Below are 19,407 nucleotides of genomic sequence, written 5' to 3'. Positions count from 1 at the left end.
TGCCTTTGTGTTTTTATGCTCTTTATGAGGTTGTATAGTTCAGGTCTTAATGAAATGTACAGTTTTGAAGTTTGACTTTGTAATTTCCACATGCATGGATTTCTATTGCGAGCAATAAGGAAATTATAAGTCTATATATCTGTTTTGATAAGAAAATGTATTTTAACAACAAGGTTTATGTATATGTTTGTTTGTACATATGGATGTGTATATTCATATTCATATGCACATGTATATTAATGATTTGCATGAAACAAATGTACAAACTATTTTTTTTTTTTCATTGCTGTTTTGTTACCAATCTGTCATTTTTGACTTGATTGCTGTGGGTGGGGGTGGGGGCTTAGTTTTGCATGCCAAGATGCTATTGGGTGGCAGAGACCATTACAACTGTTGTATTGAATATGGGGTTTTGAATGTGCTTTAACTATGTACGTTTGATTTAATTTCATTTTCTCTGTTAGACATCAAAAGCATTGCAAATGGTCATTTTATGATTTATTGTTTTTCATCTTTTCACAGAGAACTATTCTGAAAGCCCAGTGCTTATCAGATATATGCAAAAAGAAGCAGTAACTGTGAACTAAGACTAGAACAGAAAATCCACTTCTTCCTTTATAAAAACATTCCCATACGAACGCCTGAGCCCCTGAACCAGTATCAGCTCCTGTGCAACTCCATTTTAGTTTGTATTCTCATCTCATGACATCATCAATCTTGTTTAATCATCTTAGTTTTGCATTATTAATGAGGGAATTGGTTGTTCTGTTTCCCCTGGCTGTTGTGTTAACCTCAGCTCTAGCCCCCTCTGCTGGTTTTTCGAGGGATGAACTGACGTTCGTAGCATTCGGTGTTGTAGATCATTAGCACTCTTTGGTCACTTTAGAGGCTAAGAATACTGATTTTTAGCCCTTAATGTTTACCTGTTATATATAAGATTCAAGAAAAGATACATTAGACATTTTTAACAGACTCTGACCTGAAGGATTTCCTGTTCTCCCTTGTTTGTTGACAACTAAAATCACTAGACAATAACACTGATCAGAGCAGAGAAGATGCTAATAAGTCACAACAGCAATGCATGTTTCCACATATACAAGATAGCTAGCACTTAGCATCCTAGTGCATTTTGTGGTTTTGCTGTGTGTTGTCTATCTGTGAAGGCATAGTCAGGGTGGACAGAGTGGATGAAACAGCTCCACTTACATCCCTTTATCTCAATCCTGAAGTTATGATGTGGAAGAGACAGGCCTGCCACAAGTTAGCTTAGTTAGCAAATACCCTGGTAAGCAGAGGCTGCATGCAATCACGGAGGGCAATGTAAATAATTCTCTTGTGCATGTGGAGTTAACAACACAGAAACTATTGTTTGATTCAAATGTGGCATTTGAAACGGGGAGAGCAGGTCGAGTTCAAATGATTTAGCGACATTACCCAGTATCCTCTCTGTCTCTGTCAGACTTACGCTCCCCTGTCACTACTCAGGTAAATCTCTTTTTGTTTGTCTATACCAGTGCTTCCAAAATGATGTCATTCAAAACAAAGAGAGAGATGATAAGTTATGAACACCACGTGTACACATGCATCTGTGTAAATATGAAATCATTTTTGACCCCAACACTCATTGCAAGTCTTCTTTTTCCACAGTGTCCTTCTCTTCCTTTAGTTTGTCATTTCATCGTTCACTTTCATTTATTCCAAACTACAAACTCTTACTGCTTCCAAATAACAACCAAAAAAGCCCAGATGACATTATGAGAAACTGAGGAAAAATAATCAGTGATTTGTTTAAAAAAATAATTTAAAAAAGAACTTTTCAAACACGGTCTGCCATAAGTGGATTACAAAAAAAACAAACTATGTGCAATCAGGACGCAACCAAAATCAGGATATGAAAGCATGAGGGTCAGAAGGACAGATTGTGTGTTTGGGGAAAAGAGTATTGGGATGGATTGTCAACAAATGAAGAAAGGCATCGTGAAATGGAGGACAGTTTGAGGAAGAAAGAAAAAAGGCAAAGAGAGGAGGAAGGGAGCTGAACGCTTCTCAGTGTAAGAATGTACATATGGTGTTCTGTGTGTCACACTGTGTTCTCATGTGCCTGACTGTGTGCTTAGTGTTTTGTTTTTATTGTGTGACACTTTGTTTTCCCGCTCTTCTAATGTTTGGCGCTGTGCTCAAATGGTGCACTCGCTCTCTATTCCCTATGCCAGTTTCACTTTTTGGTAATATCAAAATAAAGGGCACTTCATGGGGAATAGGGAGTCGTTTTGGGACGCACCCTTTGTGTGAAGGAGTTCACTGATCTACAATGAGCTTTTGCTTTGTTCTGGTCCATCCTAGAGGGCTGACAAAATCGATGATTGTTAATTGATTCTGTTGATTTGATTCACCTAGATTAAAACCACGCTTTTGTGGCCCTCAACGACTGGAAATTTTATTCAGCTTTGTGTGTGTTTGTTTTTGTGAGTGTGATTCCAAGAGTCTTGCATTTGTGTATTTTGTTTTTGAGCGCATGTTACATGGGCTTTGCTATGAGTACACTTGGATTTTTTGTTTATTTACATTGTTTTAAATTGGTATTTAGGAGACTTTATGAAAATATGTTCTCTGGACATCACTCCAAAACAAAGAAAAATAAAAATTATGTGTTTGGCTTCTTTAGCTTTGGCTCTCACAGTTGCACAGTCTGAAACGACTATCATCTGCGATAGCCTCTAGCGATCTGTAGCTTTTAGTGCGTTTGTATTGAGCCGATGCAACGTGTGATGTGATACTGATATTCCTGTCCTCCGTTTTCCTATTCCCCTCTTTTTCTATCTTTCTTTCCTACAGTGCTGAGCTTCTGAACTGCCCCTTTTCTGAGCTCCCCAACTGCAAAACCTGTCCAGAGGCAACCCCCAGGGTCACTGCAGGAAATAGAGACGGCGAAAGAGAGAAAACGAGAGATGAAAGGAGTGCTGCGCTAATCCCACTTGAAGAAAACATTGTAACGCTCATCTCTCCATTACTAATTTTAACGCCCAACATAGGTGCAATAAACATAAGATATCACGCCCTGGGAGGATGTTAAACACATTTTCTTCCTACAAGGATCTCCAGCCTTGGGAAAAGGGTGGGATTCAGCATACAAACTGTAGTATGTCTTGGCAAGACCCTTCCTGGTTGAAATGGATGCAATTTTAAAGTAACGAGAACTATTTTTGTGGGGAGTTCCACCAAGATAAATGCACCTGAAAGTGGACAACAAAACCCTCAATCCAGTCTCAGATACAAATAATGTGTGGAAAAATACCCATCATGCTCTTCAACGCTATGCAATTCAACCACACTTTCACAGGCGAGTTCATCAAGCACTTCGATCGAACAGTTTATCAGCCAAACTTTTTCCACTCCTCTAACTTTTGGAGATCTTGCACGTGCTTTAAATGAAAATAGACAGCAGTGTCATCGGCCTGCCATATTCCTACATCGTACGAACAGTTTCCCCATTCATCTAATTGGAAAATTTTGTTCAGAGTGTCCTTCTCAGGGCCCACGGAAAGGTGACTTTGTCCACTATGAAGAAAAGAGCGTCAGCCTCTCTCTTTTCTCTCTCTCTCTTAGTTCAGCTCTCTGCATCTCAGCATTTCTGTTCCACTGTAGATGAACTGCATGGCATGAATGAGAAAAAAACAAACAAAAAAAAAACAAATCAAAAAACAAAACAGAGAGAAAGATGGTAGAGATCGTGCTGAGAGGAGCAAGAGGAAATCGAAGACAGGGCCGCTCTGTTTGCACAGTACAATATGGGTGACTCTGGACAAGTGGATGGGGTCACGGATGAAAAATGCAGGTCCTTAACCTTCAAGTGGGGAACACAAAATACAACATAAGTGCATGACACCTGATGAAGGACAGAGGGGGTTTTAAGTGGACTGGATGAACTATGACAAAAGCTGAAAAAAAGAGAAAATTAAAAATGCATTTTTCTCACTTTGTTTACCAGCATGACTAAACTGCATGACTTCTGCAAGCCCTGAACCCCAAATTAGAGGGCTTGGAATCACTAAACACCGAAATCAAATGGAAACAATAAAAGTTTATGCTAAATGCTACTAAATTTAGAGGAAAAAAAAGAATATATTTAAAAAAGAGAGGCTCTATATTTTGTTTTTGAATAAAAAAGAATAATGTAAAAATATATGGGATTGCAAGATTCACACAGTTTTGTTGGATAAAAGAAAAACAAACCCCACTGAGTCTAGCTGAATGATGAGACAAACTCCTTCAACAACTACTGCTCCCTCCATGGCTTCAAGTGACATTTCTTTCCTTCTCTTTCTCCACCGTTTCACCCTTTACTTGAACTCTCCTGGCTCTCTGCTCTGCCCTTCACGATCTCCCTCAGTCATGGCAGCCTCCAGCAGTGGCACGAAAGCTCCTCTGGAGACCTCCGACACCTACAGGGCTCTTTTCTTTTGACGGTTATGGGTCTAAAGAGCAAGGTGGAAGGGGATTTTAAGGCTGTGGGTGAAGTTTTCTTTTTATGTTGAGTCCTGATGGAAAGTTTTGAGTTGTTTTGCCATGTTTGTTCTTTTTATTTCATCCACATGCTGTGGGTAAAATCAAAGCTTTATCCATCAAAAGTGAGCCGCTCAATATCAATCTAGCGAACATTAGCATTATGTGCTGTGTCTTGAGACCTTACATCGCAAAGCACTATTGTCCAATCATGAAGCCATAATGTGAGAGTAGCGCCACTGTCTGAGCTCAAAGGTGCTCAGCAGGAGAACATGCTGAACATGGTTTTGGAGTTCTTAAGTTGTCTTGGTTTTGTTTAAGATGTTGACATTAGCATTTCATTTATTCTCTGAATTATTTTGGGTGGTACAGAGCTTTGCAAGGTTTTGACAAGATTTTTTTTGTTTTGTTTTTTTCTGGATTACTAGATTTTATTACAAAAGTTTCAAAAAAGTATCACATATGCTGATCACCCACTAAAACCAGCCATGCCACACCAAAATGGACTTTCTTATTAACTTAGCGGCATATTTCTGATATTAGCATTAGTATTAACATTATCCTGCGTGAGAGGAGGCCATGATTCCACCAATATCTCTTTTACATCATAGGTTACACATGTGAGCAACTGTTTGACTGTTTGTTCAGACCTTTTTATTGTCTTCTTTGTTTCAGCAACAAGACCTGAACCACCTTTTTTCAAAAGTGGAAGTTCTTGTTGAAGTCTGGTTAGGTGTTAGAGTATGTTTACATTGTTTTATGTCACTTTAAGCGTCATTTGTTTTCTTGAAACCCCATGACTGTGTTCTTTCAGCATTCATCGTTCAGAATCTGATGTAAGCTTAGTTTAGTAACTACCTATGCAACACCTAAGCAAGACCTTAGCAGCTCACACACACACACACACACACACACAAACACACACACATATGCCATGTGCTCAGGCCAGCTGGCTGGTGTCTGTTTACCGGTGCTGTGTGTCCAGGGAGGGAAAACGACACAGATGCAGCTCCATCACCACAAGAGCCAGCGTTATCTGCTGACCGTGTAGTGTTACTTCAAACGTTAGCAGCTGGCCCAAGTAGCTTGAAGGTGCGACAGACGTGTGCAGCTGTAGTAGCCATGTCGCTTTCTTTAGTGGTGCACTGAATTCCCTTTCCTTCTCGGTTAATATGTAAGGTCTGTTTTACGTCTTCTGCAACGTCTCTCCTGCATGCTTCAGGGTACAGGAAGACACTCGTGCACTTTTCGAGTTCGCATATACATTTATATGTAATCATATACTCATCTCAGAGGGTATGTAGGATATATATGTAACCAGAACTTATTTTATATATGGTACTCAGTTCTAAATTGCATCTCACAAGCATTTACTGACTGGTTAAGATAATGTGTACCTCTCTGGTCGTTCATAAAGTCAAATTGGATGGTGTTTTGGAGCAATAATGATGGAGGTCCACCTTTTTCTCATTGTCATTAGGAATTGGGGGGACATGTTCATCTCATCCCGAACAGGAAACCCAGTGTGCCTGAAACTGTTCCCTGAATGTGTATGTAAACAGCCACATCAATTGAAGACTTCTCTGCAGAAGCTTCCCATGAGGGTTTGTCTTAGCGTGAATGAGATCACAACCCCTCCAGATGGCTGACAGGTCACATACCTTTACTTGAAACCCAAATACAAAACATATCAGAGAGGAGCAGAACAAAGCCAGAATCAGTCTCCACGCTTTCTCAACTTCCTGTTTGCATCCCCTCCCACTCTCTCATCTGTTCCCTCTCCTTCTCAATTTTTGAGGAAGAAGCTTTTTTGCATCCCTTGTTCTTGTGTTTTTCTATCATATTGTTTGAAGTTGAATTATAATGCATGCATGGAATACAATGAGGACATAACTTGTGAATAATTTGTGAATGGCCAGAATGAGGTAACCATCTCTTTCACCTGGGCTCTCTACTCTGCGACTGCTCTCTCAGAGACACTTAGAGAGGAAGAAAGAACATATTGTTTCTAGGTTTCCTCACCCTTCCCTTTTTCGTCAAAATGTAGCCGTAGCAAATGTAAGTTCTGGCTATATGCTAGCCATTTCGAAAGACTATATTAATATGTTTATATATCGTTTTCAAGATGATATTTGTAAATGTGATGTCTGTGTATCTGTAGTAAACATTCATCAGAGCTTCCACAGACTCAGAGCGGAACAGATGCAGCAGTTGTGAGGGCAGATATCAACAAAACACCCTGCAGGAACTCAGTTTTCACTGCATGTGTCTGTATATGTGTTATAGTTTGGCCCAATATGCACTATCTGTTTTTGTATTTTGTCATTTTATACTTTAATTACTTTATGTAGCTTGTTTAAAGGGGGGAAATTCATTGCACTATCACAGCTAATGGAGCTGCTGTGTCTACTGCTGAGCGCAACCCTAACCATACACCCCCCTCCCCTCCCCTCCCCAAACTCCCCTGGTTAAGAAACAGGGATAGAGAGGCAGAGAGTTAGAAAGAGAGGCCAGTGAGAAAGAGAAGGTCCCTAAAAGAAATGGATGAGTTCTATGCTATTAAGATTGATGCTGGATACAATTTTATTGTCATACAAAAAAGGGAAAAAAAAATATCAAGAACTGTATAAAATATATTTCAATGGAATGTTTATTATTTACCTTTTATATTTTTGAAATGTATAAAGAAAAAAAATTAATAAACTGTAATAATTTAACAGAGTTTGTGAAAACTGAGACTTAAAAATCGTTATATTACTAAAAGTATGAAAGTTTGAACGTGAATGCTAACCTACCTGATCAAATCTTCTCCATTAGATAGGGAAAAAAAAACTATTAGAAAAAAGAAATCCAATTTAAAAAGAAAAAGTTATCAAAAAGTCAATAAAAATGTTAAAAGCTCATGCCAAAATTTTCAACATGTGTCCTGTGTGATTCTTCAAATGTTGTGATTTCTTCATGTTACTCTGGGATCCAAGAACACATTTACAGAATAATTAGTGTGTTTACCTATTTTCATTTGATTTATTTTTAATTATTTTTAAAATAAATGTATTTCCTTCACATGCTTATAAGCAAATTGATTTTTTAATAATAATTCTCTTACATGTATCATCATGGCTTTGAGGCAAGGGCATTGGGCTTTCTTAATCTACATTATTGAGAAAGTTGAAACAATTAAATTTCAAACATAACAATATCATTTTTGTACACCATATTTATAGTACATAGTTATTTTATCCACAACCAAACCATTGCACACTGATCCACAACCAAACCATTTTTCAATTAGGCACAGGTGAGATCAGAATTTGTTGTTTTATTAAAAGAGTTTATTTCAATAAAAATGCATAGAGTTAAAACGGTTGCATGAGGTAGAGTTTTATAACAGCTCCATCAAAATTACAGTGAACAATTCTCTTGGCACCATATGATATTTCAAGTCTTGCTGGTGATTGTGCCATTTTGGATGTGCTTAAATGTAAGAAAAGGGCCCTCATCCTTCATCTTTCTTTTATCCCTCCTCACGGACACGGACTGAGAGATGCACAATAAATATCACATGCAGTACATCTGTAATTCCTGTCTTTTCATACACTACATTATTTTACACATTTTGTGCATATAGCCTTTTCTTCTCTTATTTTCAGTCATCAAACCATGTTTGTGTAATTCAGATGCATTTGTAAACCCTTCTACTTCATCACTCCTCCACTGACCCTCCTCAGGCAACTCTGTTTAGTCTCCAGACGATGAGGCCACCCAGCAGTACTCCGCTGATGAAGAGGACTCCAGAGGAGAGGGAGATCGGGCTGGGTGAGGAACCGAAATCTTGCTCAAAGGAGTAACGAGCCAAGGAAGAGATACTATTGATCTGAAGGTATTTAAAAGAGTTGATCAATGACTATTATGTGTCTCATCAATGCTTTGTTAATACAAGTGTTGTCATGTTAATCAAATCGTACCCATCCTCCTCTATTGCAGATCCAGTACAGCAAGTTATCCCTGAAGTAATCCAGTGTCCAAGACACTATTCCTGAGACATAATCAGAAAGAATCTATATGCAAAAAAAAAAAAAAAAACAAGTATCAAAGTGCAACCACACATCTGGTCACAAAGCTTTAACACTTTGGGCACTGAAACACACAAATGATGGTATAGGTAAAGAAAGCACTGCACAGGCCTACCTTTACGATTGCTTTTCCAACAACACAGATCAGAGTAGCAATTTTCCCCCAGGTGATGCCATCAGCAAACACTTTGTCTCCAAGCCTCTGAAAACTCTGTCTGTCCATCACTTGTGCAAACCCATCAACCATGCTAAAATGAAACACATAGGCTATACTTAATAACAATTCATTATTCTTGAAGCCCATATCCCACTTCCATAATAAGATTTTTTCTTTCGAATTTTTCTTATTATTTTTTTTTTCTTGTAATTGCTACTTTCATTTGTGACTTATATTTCAAAATTGGCATTTCTTATAATTGTGACTCATTTCTCACAACTTTATTTCTTAAACTACCTCTAATTATAATATTGTTTATACAGACTTCTATAATAGGCTACATACAGTAATCCACTCGCATTTCAGAAAGACCTTTCGATACTAACTTCTTAAATTCTGTATCCCTATTGACACAATCGCCGATGGTTATGATGACTTTAGCCATCTGATCCAAGAGCTCCTCCTTCTCATCACTCATTCGCTGCGGTTCAGGAAGAGACGGTGCACATATTCCCGCCCTCTGTACCTGGTCCCTTACTGATCTGAAAACATATTGTGAAAGCATCGTTATATTGATATAGCCTATCCACCTAATTTTTCTACGCGGAAGCTATTTTCTGTGAATGTATTGCGATTCAGCCGCTATAGGGAAATAACGAGAAGAATAACAAAATGCTGTAAATAGGGAAACTATTTGCGCTACGTAAACCAGGGTGTTTATAATTACGGCAATACATTAAAATAATAGTTTAAGAAACACCAGTTTGCAATATCAAGCAGCATAACGATTTTTTTTTTTTTTTTTTTGGTAGGCCTATAAAAATAACTGGAAGCGGATGACACGGAAGCCAGACACATTTAATTTCCACTCTTACGTGAAAATTAAGGTGATAACGAAACGAAACTAATAGCAACCTAATACTTTATTCAGTACTTAAAATGAATGCCAATAAAAATGGCACAAACGAATAACATATAAAATATGAATCTAGGTTAAATTATTATGTGTAGGCTAGGTTTTGAAGTGACATTGATTGTGAAAAAAAAATTATAGCCTATACTTTTTTTAAATGGGCTTAAGACTACAAGTACAATTTATTTATCAGGTATACATTTACAAAGTTGTCTGCACAACATCAGACAAATATTTCGATATAGGCTAGCCTACAAACAAATATGTATGTGAAACTTACCGAAGTACAAGATTGTTTGTAAACTGGTCATCTAAGAGATACAAAAGTAAATGTCACTTTACTGGATTTCATGATATAGCGCACAGGAAATAATGGCAAAGGCCGGTTTAGTAGGCTAACTTGGCTGAATAGCCTACCTGATGCCATGAGCGCTTCTTTTTTCTGTCTTCCTCTTTGGTCCTATGTTTTGATGGTCACTTCACAAAACAAAATGAAAGTGTATCTATGTATGGCCTTTGCTTTTACGTCAATAATTATAGGCTACAAAACGTGACGCAGACTTCTAACAGGTCTAGCGTCTTGCTATCGTCCGCATCTTCACTCACTGTAGGCTAAGTGAAAATAAAAGCGAAACAAGTTCGTTTGCTGCATTTCTTCCATCTGTCGAACAAATCGAATCCACACGTAGCAGTCATCCTCAAAGTAATTAATTCACAAGACACTTAGCTCAGAAGAAATGTGTGTGTGTGTGTTTGTGCATATCAGGCACGTGCACAGGTATAGGGCTCAACCTGTGCAGAGCACATATGCCCTTTTTGCCCTTACACACGAAGTGCCCTTTTTTTGATGGTGGTGTTTTCTTCTTCTTCTTCAATAAATCAATGCTATTGGTCACCCTTTACGTCTGTCGGTCTGTTTTACAAATATTTAGCCAATGAAAGTTCTTAAAAAGAGCTTGTGTAAATCTTGTTCGATGCTCAAACTGTCAGTAGGGCCTATAACGTTAAACCTGATAACACCGCAGTTCCGCAGCATCCCAGCCGCACAGAAGACAGCAGCTGAACGAAGTTTTGCAAGGGTAAACAAAGGTATTTGTTGTTTGAATAAGTAGGATACTAAACACTATGTCTATAAAGGCTCATATTTTATTGATTTGATGTCTGACTGAGACATGTGGGACCTGAGAGAGAGGTCTAGCATTTGCTATCTAGTCATAGCCATAGCCTTCCCTGTTTCGTACTTGAACTTACACAAAACGACTGAGACATCCTCGTCACCTAGGTAACATAATTCATACGTCTTCACACGTATACATGTAGTACAACATGTTTTTTGGGGGGATTTAGTGCTAAAGAAGCCCTGAAACCCTGTATATCTATATTATCTATATTATTATTATGGTTGTTAATAGTGAATAAATCTAAAGCTTTTGAGACTATTATTTTGTGTTATTGAATTTGTCATGAAGATGTGACCATTTCTTCCTTTTATGCAGGCTTACTAAATAATCTTAATAAAAAAAAAAAAAAAATATATATATATAGGGTGAATACTGGTAAATTGGGACACTTTCTGATAATTTACCATCTGCATAATGTTTTATTATGATCCAAATGTCTTAGCCCCTCATATGATACAATTCTAAATAGCTTAAGTGCTCTACTCTACTATACAGAATAAAAAAGAAAGAAATATTAAACACAGGATGGATGACTCTTCCTCAAACACACATTGACCCCAAACCACATTTTTCCAGGCGCTACTGTCAAACCGTGACACTTCAAACACATAAAATTGTTATTCAAATGTAGGCCCAATGAATTAAATACACAATAACAATATAAACAACAACAACAAAAATAATAAAAATCACTTTTTTTAAGGAGGGGTGCAGGTACAGCAGATTCTTTCCACCCCCCCCTCCCTCCCTCCCTCCCTCCCTCCCTCCCTCCCTCCCTCCCTCCCTCCCTCCCTCCCTCGCCTGTCCACAGTATTTTGTATTGGGTTTAGTTTATTTCATATAAATTTAAAAAATAGAAATCTTCATAAACATTTCTTCTTATAGGCTAATTTTATTACACACAGGCTAAGTTTCATTTCTTTTTGTTGAAAAGTTTTTTGCAAATATTGCAAATGTCCCAGGCATCCAGGCTTGTATCCTCCATTTTTTTTTTTTTTTTTTTTTTTTTTTTGGAACTGGCATTGTTTTTTAAAATCAGTTTACAATCTTTGTTGAAATATCTAGCTAGCTAAACTAAATTTATGAGGGGCATAAAAAAAGGGAACTCAATTCCCCCATTAGAATGACTTAAAGGAGAACTCCGGTCAATTTTAACATTGAGCTCATTTTTTTGTACATTTGGAGTGCTGTCAATACAGAGAACAACGACAAAAATCGGTGTTGCCTACACCGAGTTATTCTATTTTTAAAATTTGCACCCTGTTGACTTCAATGGGGCAAGTACTAAACCTGCTTTTAGGCTCTTAACATCCTTGATGTGTCATTACAAGTGCACAGAAAATGTGAGTGATTCCTTCTGAGTGAACACGAGTGAGTCTGACTGCAGTAGATGTGAAAGAAATGTATAAAAATGATGTTATTTAAGCCAGCGCAAATACCTTTGTTTACATCCTGTTTTTCGGTTGAAGTCCAAAGTAGTCGATTGCCGAGTTCACGCGCGTGATCATAGGTATTAAACCTATGCGTGTGAACTCTGCAATCGACTACTTTGGACTTCAACCGAAAAACAGGATGTAAACAAAGGTATTTGCGCTGGCTTAAATAACATCATTTTTATACATTTCTTTCACATCTACTGCAGTCAGACTCACTCGTGTTCACTCAGAAGGAATCACTCAAATTTTCTGTGCACTTGTAATGACACATCAAGGATGTTAAGAGGCTAAAAGCAGGTTTAGTACTTGCCCCATTGAAGTCAACAGGGTGCAAATTTTAAAAATAGAATAACTCGGTGTAGGCAACACCGATTTTTGTCGTTGTTCTCTGTATTGACAGCACTCCAAATGTACAAAAAAAATGAGCTCAATGTTAAAATTGACCTGAGTTCTCCTTTAAATGGCTGTCCCAGTTTGCCAGTAATACCCTGTCCCAGTTTAACAATACACTATTGGCAAACTGGGACAGTGTCAAAATCACATAAAAAACAAACAAAAAAATATTCATATGAATGTGATTTTTACAAATTCTGATTCACCATTACATCCTATAACAAAATATATAACAATTACAAATGATCCATGAGTGTTTTATCACCTTACTCACCTCAGAATGTTATGTCAGTTTACTTTACCATCACGGTTCACTGTAAGGTTGTTGAATATGGTGTGCCACACCCCCGGAAGTGACGTCATAGCCACAGACTCTATATTTTTTAATCACATACTTGCTTATGATGAGCTCAGTGTTGATTTTTAGTAATGGAATAATTTACATGTAAAGATAGAAATTAAGAAGCTTAACTGTCCCACTTTACCAATTGTCCCACTTTACCAGTATTCACCCTATATATATATATTTATTTGTTTATTTATTTAACTATTTATTTGTATGATACAGCTGCAAATAAGTATTTGAACACCTGTCTATCAGCTAGAATTCTGACCCTCAAAGACCTGTTAGTCTGCCTTTAAAATGTCCACCTCCACTCCATTTATTATCCTAAATTAGATGCACCTGTTTGAGGTCGTTAGCTGCATAAAAACACCTGTCCACCCCATACAATCAGTAAGAATCCAACTACTAACATGGCCAAGACCAAAGAGCTGTCCAAATACACTAGAGACAAAATTGTACACCTCCACAAGGCTGGAAAGGGCTACAGGGAAACTGCCAAGCAGCTTGGTGAAAAAAGGTCCACTGTTGGAGCAATCATTAGAAAATGGAAGAAGCTAAACATGACTGTCAATCTCCCTCGGACTGGGGCTCCATGCAAGATCTCACCTCGTGGGGTCTCAATGATCCTAAGAAAGGTGAGAAATCAGCCCAGAACTACACGGGAGGAGCTGGTCAATGACCTGAAAAGAGCTGGGACCACCGTTTCCAAGGTTACTGTTGGTAATACACTAAGGCTACGTTCACACTGCAGGCTGAAACGACCCAATTCCGATTTTTTTGCCCCTATGCGACCTGTATCTGATCTTTTCATGACAGTCTGAACGACACAGATCCGATCTTTTCAAATGCGACCCAGGCCACTTGGGTATGTGGTCCCAAATCCGATACATATCCGATCTTTTGAAATGCGACTTCAGTCTGAACGGCCAGGTCGCATGTATCCGACCCGCACGTCATTGATACGCGAAAAACGTCATAATTCTGTAGTCGTCGGTTTGAAAACGGACTGCATATTCGTCGAGCTGAAGTAAATCTGCCGAACGGGTCGACCTCGACGAGCCCGTTAATTAAAAAAAATAAATAAAAGCCCACGGCCATTATATATACGTTATGTTAACTTATTTGTGCTGAATCTGATATTAGATAAGTTAGGTCAGCGGCTGCTGTCTGGCTCTTGTGTAACGGTCGCTGCGCGCGCTCGTGTGTGTGTGTGTGTGTGTGTGTGTGTGAGAGAGAATCACAGTTAGTTCAAGTTTAGCTACTTCCGCAAACAACAAGTGACGTCGTTGACCGTTGAGTACTCTTCTGCGCATGCGGGTCACTTCTGGGTCATTTCACGTTCACACAGGAGATCACAAAAGGTCGCATTTAATTGGAAATGTGAACGGCCTTGCAAAAAAATCGAATTTTTTCAAAAAATCGGAATTGAGCATTAAGCCCTGCAGTGTGAACGTGTAAGACGTCATGGTTTGAAATCATGCATGGCACGGAAGGTTCCCCTGCTTAAACCAGCACATGTCAAGGCCCGTCTTAAGTTTGCCAATGACCATTTGGATGATCCAGAGGAGTCATGGGAGAAAGTCATGTGGTCAGATGAGACCAAAATAGAACTTTTTGGTCATAATTCCACTAAACGTGTTTGGAGGAAGAAGAATGATGAGTACCATCCCAAGAACACCATCCCTACTGTGAAGCATGGGGGTGGTAGCATCATGCTTTGGGGGTGTTTTTCTGCACATGGGACAGGGCGACTGCACTGTATTAAGGAGAGGATGACCGGGGCCATGTATTGCGAGATTTTGGGGAACAACCTCCTTCCCTCAGTTAGAGCATTGAAGATGGGTCGAGGCTGGGTCTTCCAACATGACAATGACCCGAAGCACACAGCCAGGATAACCAAGGAGTGGCTCTGTAAGAAGCATATCAAGGTTCTGGCGTGGCCTAGCCAGTCTCCAGACCTAAACCCAATAGAGAATCTTTGGAGGGAGCTCAAACTCCGTGTTTCTCAGCGACAGCCCCGAAACCTGACTGATCTAGAGAAGATCTGTGTGGAGGAGTGGGCCAAAATCCCTCCTGCAGTGTGTGCAAACCTGGTGAAAAACTACAGGAAACGTTTGACCTCTGTAATTACAAACAAAGGCTACTGTACCAAATATTAACTTTGATTTTCTCAGGTGTTCAAATACTTATTTGCAGCTGTATCATACAAATAAATAGTTAAAAAATCATACATTGTGATTTCTGGATTTTTTTTTTAGATTGTCTCTCTCACAGTGGACATGCACCTACGATGACAATTTCAGACCCCTCCATGATTTCTAAGTGGGAGAACTCGCAAAATAGCAGGGTGTTCAAATACTTATTTTCCTCACTGTATATATAAAAGGGAGGGGGGTGCCCTTTTTCAGTTTCAACACATGCCCCTCAAAAGGTCTGTGCACGGCCCTGGTGCATATATGACCGGGGATGAAAGTAACACTTTTTATATGAGCATCAGTAATTGTTTGTGCTAGATTTTGATGCACGGTTGCCACATTTGTCTACTACAAAAACTCACTTTGACGTGTAGGCCTACTACAAAATCACAGATTATCCGAGTTAATTGTCAAATTTAAAGAGTCCCCATACATAGAGTTGTAACACTAGCTGGAGATAGATGTAACAACGAGAGGTAATTTGCTGAAATAGGCTAAGATCCACACTAATTTATGCAATAACTTTATTGAAGAACAAAAACAATTAATTTTGAATAAAAATTTAGCACAAAAACAGTTGCCACGTGTGTACTGTACAGTATATTGCTGTCACACAAGGGTTCAGCAATCTATTTTTATCCACCTATTTTTTGGGATATCACATAAAAAAGGGAAAAAAACGCTGGATGGAAATGCCAAGATGCCCATAAATTCTAAAAATGTGTACAAAAAAACTTATGTGCTCAACTGAGGAGGATAATGTTTTTATCCCATAAGAAGAGATGTGGAAACACATTTACCAAAAAAAAAAAAAAAAAAAAAAAAAAAACTACCAGGGGATGTGATTGATAACTGGACTCATTGGAATCATATATTATACTGTATTATATAGTGTGTGTGTGTGTGTGTGTGTGTGTGTGCAGAATCAAAAGTCAATGGGGCATAATATCATAATACCTTAATATATTTATCTAAAAAAAAAAATACATTTTCAAAAATTGGGAACTTGGTCACATTCAATGCACAATACTTATATTTTACAAGGGAGTGGACAAAACACATAATAGAAGACCACTATATGTCATATAAAAACTATTAATAAAAAGCTTAGGCTCAGTTCTTATCGCTGTAAAATCTGCCCTGATCTTACAAAATAGTATAAATACATAAAATAAAGGCTTAATACAATAAAAAGGGGCAAATTACAAACTCATGCTGCAGATCAGTTTATGTGATTTCCTCATGGTTTCTCTCAGGTTTACAGACTTTATACTTCTGTTGTTGTATCGCCACTCTCTCTCTTAGCTTTTTTGAAGTCTCAAGATGATGAAGCCACCTAACAGTAGGCCACAGGTGAAGGAAAACGCAGCTCCAAAATAGGGAAAATATTTTCTCAGTGAAGAACCAGAAAATTGCTCAAAGGAGAAACAGGCCAGTGCAGGGATACTGTACATCTGTATTATGGCATACAAACAAATAAGTTATAGATGTGATATTGTGACCAAAACGGTTCAACACATCTTCGAAAGAAGAAAATTAAAACAAAAGTCAAATGCTTCTTAATATTCCAGTATTTGAAACAATAATGTAAAAATATTTCTTACCCATCCTCCCACTTTGCGAATCCATTCCAACAGATTCCTCCTAAAGTAATCCAGACTTAAAGTCACAATACCTGAAACGATTCTGGGCAAGCGTGCAAGGACCATCTATTGAGAGCAAAGAGGAGCTTAGAAGTTACAAATTAACTGTACAAATATAAACATAAAGATGCACGTCTGTCTACAAACAACAGATATGTTAACAATTTGAACAGATAACATGCAGCAGGATCCAATACCTTTGCAGACAGCTTTCCAACTGAATAGAACAGCACTATAATTCTCCCCCAGTTGATCTGGCCATCTGTGAAAACCTTTTCCACAAGATTCCAGAAACTTCTTTTATCAGCTACTTTTACTAAGCCATCAATCATGCTGTAAGTTTAGAAGAACAGAAAGAGAAACCAGGGGTTTTAAAAACCTGTGTAGACAACACCACTGATGTTCAGTAAAGACAGAAAAAGTTTCAAATCTCAGACTGACTCATTAATTGCTTGATCTTGATCGAGCCTATCGCCGATCACTTTAATGGTCTCCGCCAACTGTTGAACAAGCTTCTGGTCCTGGCTGTTGCTTATTGGTGGAGCTTCGGGAAGGTCTGGTGGGGCTGCATTTCCTTCGGCTGCCACATTCATCACCTCACGTCTTACTACCCTGAAAGACATTTTATACAGTATGTTAACTGAATAGGAGTCAAGTGTTTAGAGGTGCTATTACAGTGGAAAGCATTATAATCACACACAGATATTTTGTGCATCCTATGTTTCAGTTTGCTTGAAATTGCTTTGAGTCCTACATTTACGGTATCCGAGAGAGCTCAGCATGTTGCAGCTTGCAACTGAAAAAAAACATGCAACAGAAAAACCCCCAGCAAATTAAGAAAACATCTTCATCAGTTTGACAACACATGTGCTGCAAATACTCACAACGCAATCAAATACACAGAAACATGCTGCAAATACAACGCACATACAATCAGGATGTTGGTATTTGGTTGCTTTGTACTGAGTATTTGCAACCGATGAAGATGTTTTCTTAATTTTAGCTCTCTCACCTACAGTATAAATTACTGTTTTTGCAGTGTCCATTTTTTTTTTTTATGAGTGGGCTCATGTTCAAAATAATGAATTCAGAATGTTACAGTCAACATTATCTATATTGAATTCATTTCTAAAATCTAAATACTTTTTTTTAATCAAGAAAATATTTAATTTTGTCCACAAGAGTTCTGTCAACTATGTTAATAACCCCTGAACAACAACACCATACGATCAGCACCATATGATGTTATTTTCCTCTGTGTTGGACATTTTGAGCACATTATTGTGAGTTCTCTCATTTTGTTCAGTGTTTTATCTACAATAACCTGTGGTAATCAACAATGGTAATTATACAGTTTACAATATTTTTATGATTTCAATTCAAATATATTTCCAGATTTGTCATTTACCTGATGAAGAACAAAACACAAGGTTGGCCAAACAAGGTCAGCCATTGAAAGTATGTAAAAATGGTGAAATTGTCATTTATGTAGAAATGTGATGTATACTTATGTTATTATATAGTTGTCATGACATAACTGTGACTGTCCACTGGTGATAATAAATTATTTGTCAAAGATTGTTGTTGTTTTTATAATAATTTTCTATGTGACACAGGACACAATCTCTCTCTGTGTGTGTGTGTGCGTGTGTGTGTGTGTGAGTGTTAACAATGTGTGCATCAACTGTTAGCCTACTTATGTTTGTATGTTTTAAATAATTTAAATGCTGCTTCTATCCTTTCAAAGTATAATTTATATCCACACAGAGTTTTGTATAACATCTCTAAATTCGGTTGATGTAAAACAGGCATTTTTAAAATAGCCTACTAAATATAGGAAAGTAATTAATGGTTCTAATGGTAAGTAATTAAACTAATTCATTAAATTTATAATGCAACAAACAACAAATCATACGTTTACGAAGTGAAACATACCCGATTAAGAGTGCTTCTCCAATCTGATCATCTGTAGATCGAAGAGAAACATTAACAAACATGTAACATCGCTTGAAGAGCACAAACACACGGTCACTTAACTTACCCTGCGAGACTTCGCAAGCCATTATAGTAAAATATATATATATCTTGTTGTTGTTTAGTTTCTCAGATAATGTTTTCGACTGGATGTATAGCTCTGGGGGGAATCCCACTCTATTTCATGACAGTACTCGCAACTTTTTCACGAGGCTGAATCCGGCTTCTTGTTCGCAGCTTCAGACGAACACTACACGCCCTCTGGAGGCCGCATTTGTCGGGGACGCAGCTGTAACATGCCTGGATGGCAACTATGGACGCCTTCCATAATTTATTTGATAAACAAGTTAAAAAAAATATTTATTTTTCTATCTTTCTTGAGTTTTATATATATTGTCTACAAGCCATGTAGAGTTTTTTTGTTTTTGTGAATGATGAGTTCCTTTGCTGTAGTAGTCCAATGGTATGATTAGGAGGGTTTGACGTAGACTACAACCAGTGTTGCCATGTCCACCGCAAGTAGGCTACTATATCAGCGTGGGATTGTTCGTTCATAAAGTTAGACCCACTCATATATGCGGGTTGCGTTTTTT

At 38.0% G+C, this 19,407-nt stretch overlaps 3 protein-coding genes across 9 annotated transcripts in view; 1 reads left to right on the top strand and 2 right to left on the bottom strand.

Annotated features, from left to right (window-relative positions):
* kcnc3a (potassium voltage-gated channel, Shaw-related subfamily, member 3a) overlaps positions 1–3,962 on the top strand; it is a 67,900-nt gene extending 63,938 nt beyond the window's left edge. For 2 of the 5 annotated variants that reach the window (XR_013819659.1, XR_013819660.1), the window contains 2 exons: positions 523–2,051; positions 2,836–3,962. Coding sequence is in view for 2 of the 5 variants with exons in the window: in XM_079856985.1 (XP_079713111.1) it covers positions 2,836–2,849 (14 nt within the window). In the remaining 3 variants the exon portion in view is untranslated. The remainder of the gene's footprint in view (positions 1–522; positions 2,052–2,835) is intronic. The other 3 variants (XM_079856985.1, XM_079856983.1, XM_079856982.1) reach the window with 2 other exon arrangements.
* A 3,748-nt stretch (positions 3,963–7,710) lies between these two features.
* LOC307151650 (apoptosis regulator BAX) lies at positions 7,711–10,583 on the bottom strand. Of its 2 annotated transcripts, XM_079859764.1 has the most exons (6): positions 10,064–10,583; positions 9,927–9,957; positions 9,120–9,275; positions 8,692–8,824; positions 8,469–8,561; positions 7,711–8,377 (listed from the first exon to the last, which is right to left on the bottom strand). In XM_079859764.1, exons 1-6 carry the CDS (start codon positions 10,071–10,073, stop codon positions 8,228–8,230), a joined length of 573 nt encoding a protein of 190 aa, XP_079715890.1. In that variant the 5' UTR covers positions 10,074–10,583; the 3' UTR covers positions 7,711–8,227. The 2 variants fall into 2 exon arrangements, with proteins under 2 accessions (XP_079715890.1, XP_079715891.1); XM_079859765.1 differs by lacking the exon at positions 9,927–9,957 and having other exon boundaries at positions 7,828–8,377; positions 10,064–10,255.
* Positions 10,584–15,705: 5,122 nt separating this feature from the next.
* Positions 15,706–19,273, bottom strand: baxb (BCL2 associated X, apoptosis regulator b). 2 transcript variants are annotated; one of them, XM_079859578.1, is made up of 6 exons: positions 18,882–19,273; positions 18,776–18,806; positions 17,282–17,452; positions 17,038–17,173; positions 16,802–16,906; positions 15,706–16,651 (listed from the first exon to the last, which is right to left on the bottom strand). In XM_079859578.1, the coding sequence occupies exons 1-6, from the start codon at positions 18,901–18,903 to the stop codon at positions 16,499–16,501; spliced, it is 618 nt and encodes a 205-aa protein (XP_079715704.1). In that variant the 5' UTR covers positions 18,904–19,273; the 3' UTR covers positions 15,706–16,498. The 2 variants fall into 2 exon arrangements, with proteins under 2 accessions (XP_079715704.1, XP_079715705.1); XM_079859579.1 differs by lacking the exon at positions 18,776–18,806 and having other exon boundaries at positions 15,711–16,651; positions 18,882–19,266.
* Positions 19,274–19,407: the final 134 nt, after the last annotated feature.

This window comes from Squalius cephalus (genome assembly GCF_949319135.1).
Source record: "Squalius cephalus genome assembly, chromosome: 1".
Classification (NCBI taxonomy): Eukaryota; Metazoa; Chordata; class Actinopteri; order Cypriniformes; family Leuciscidae; genus Squalius; species Squalius cephalus.
This window is presented reverse-complemented; position numbering and strand designations above follow the sequence as displayed.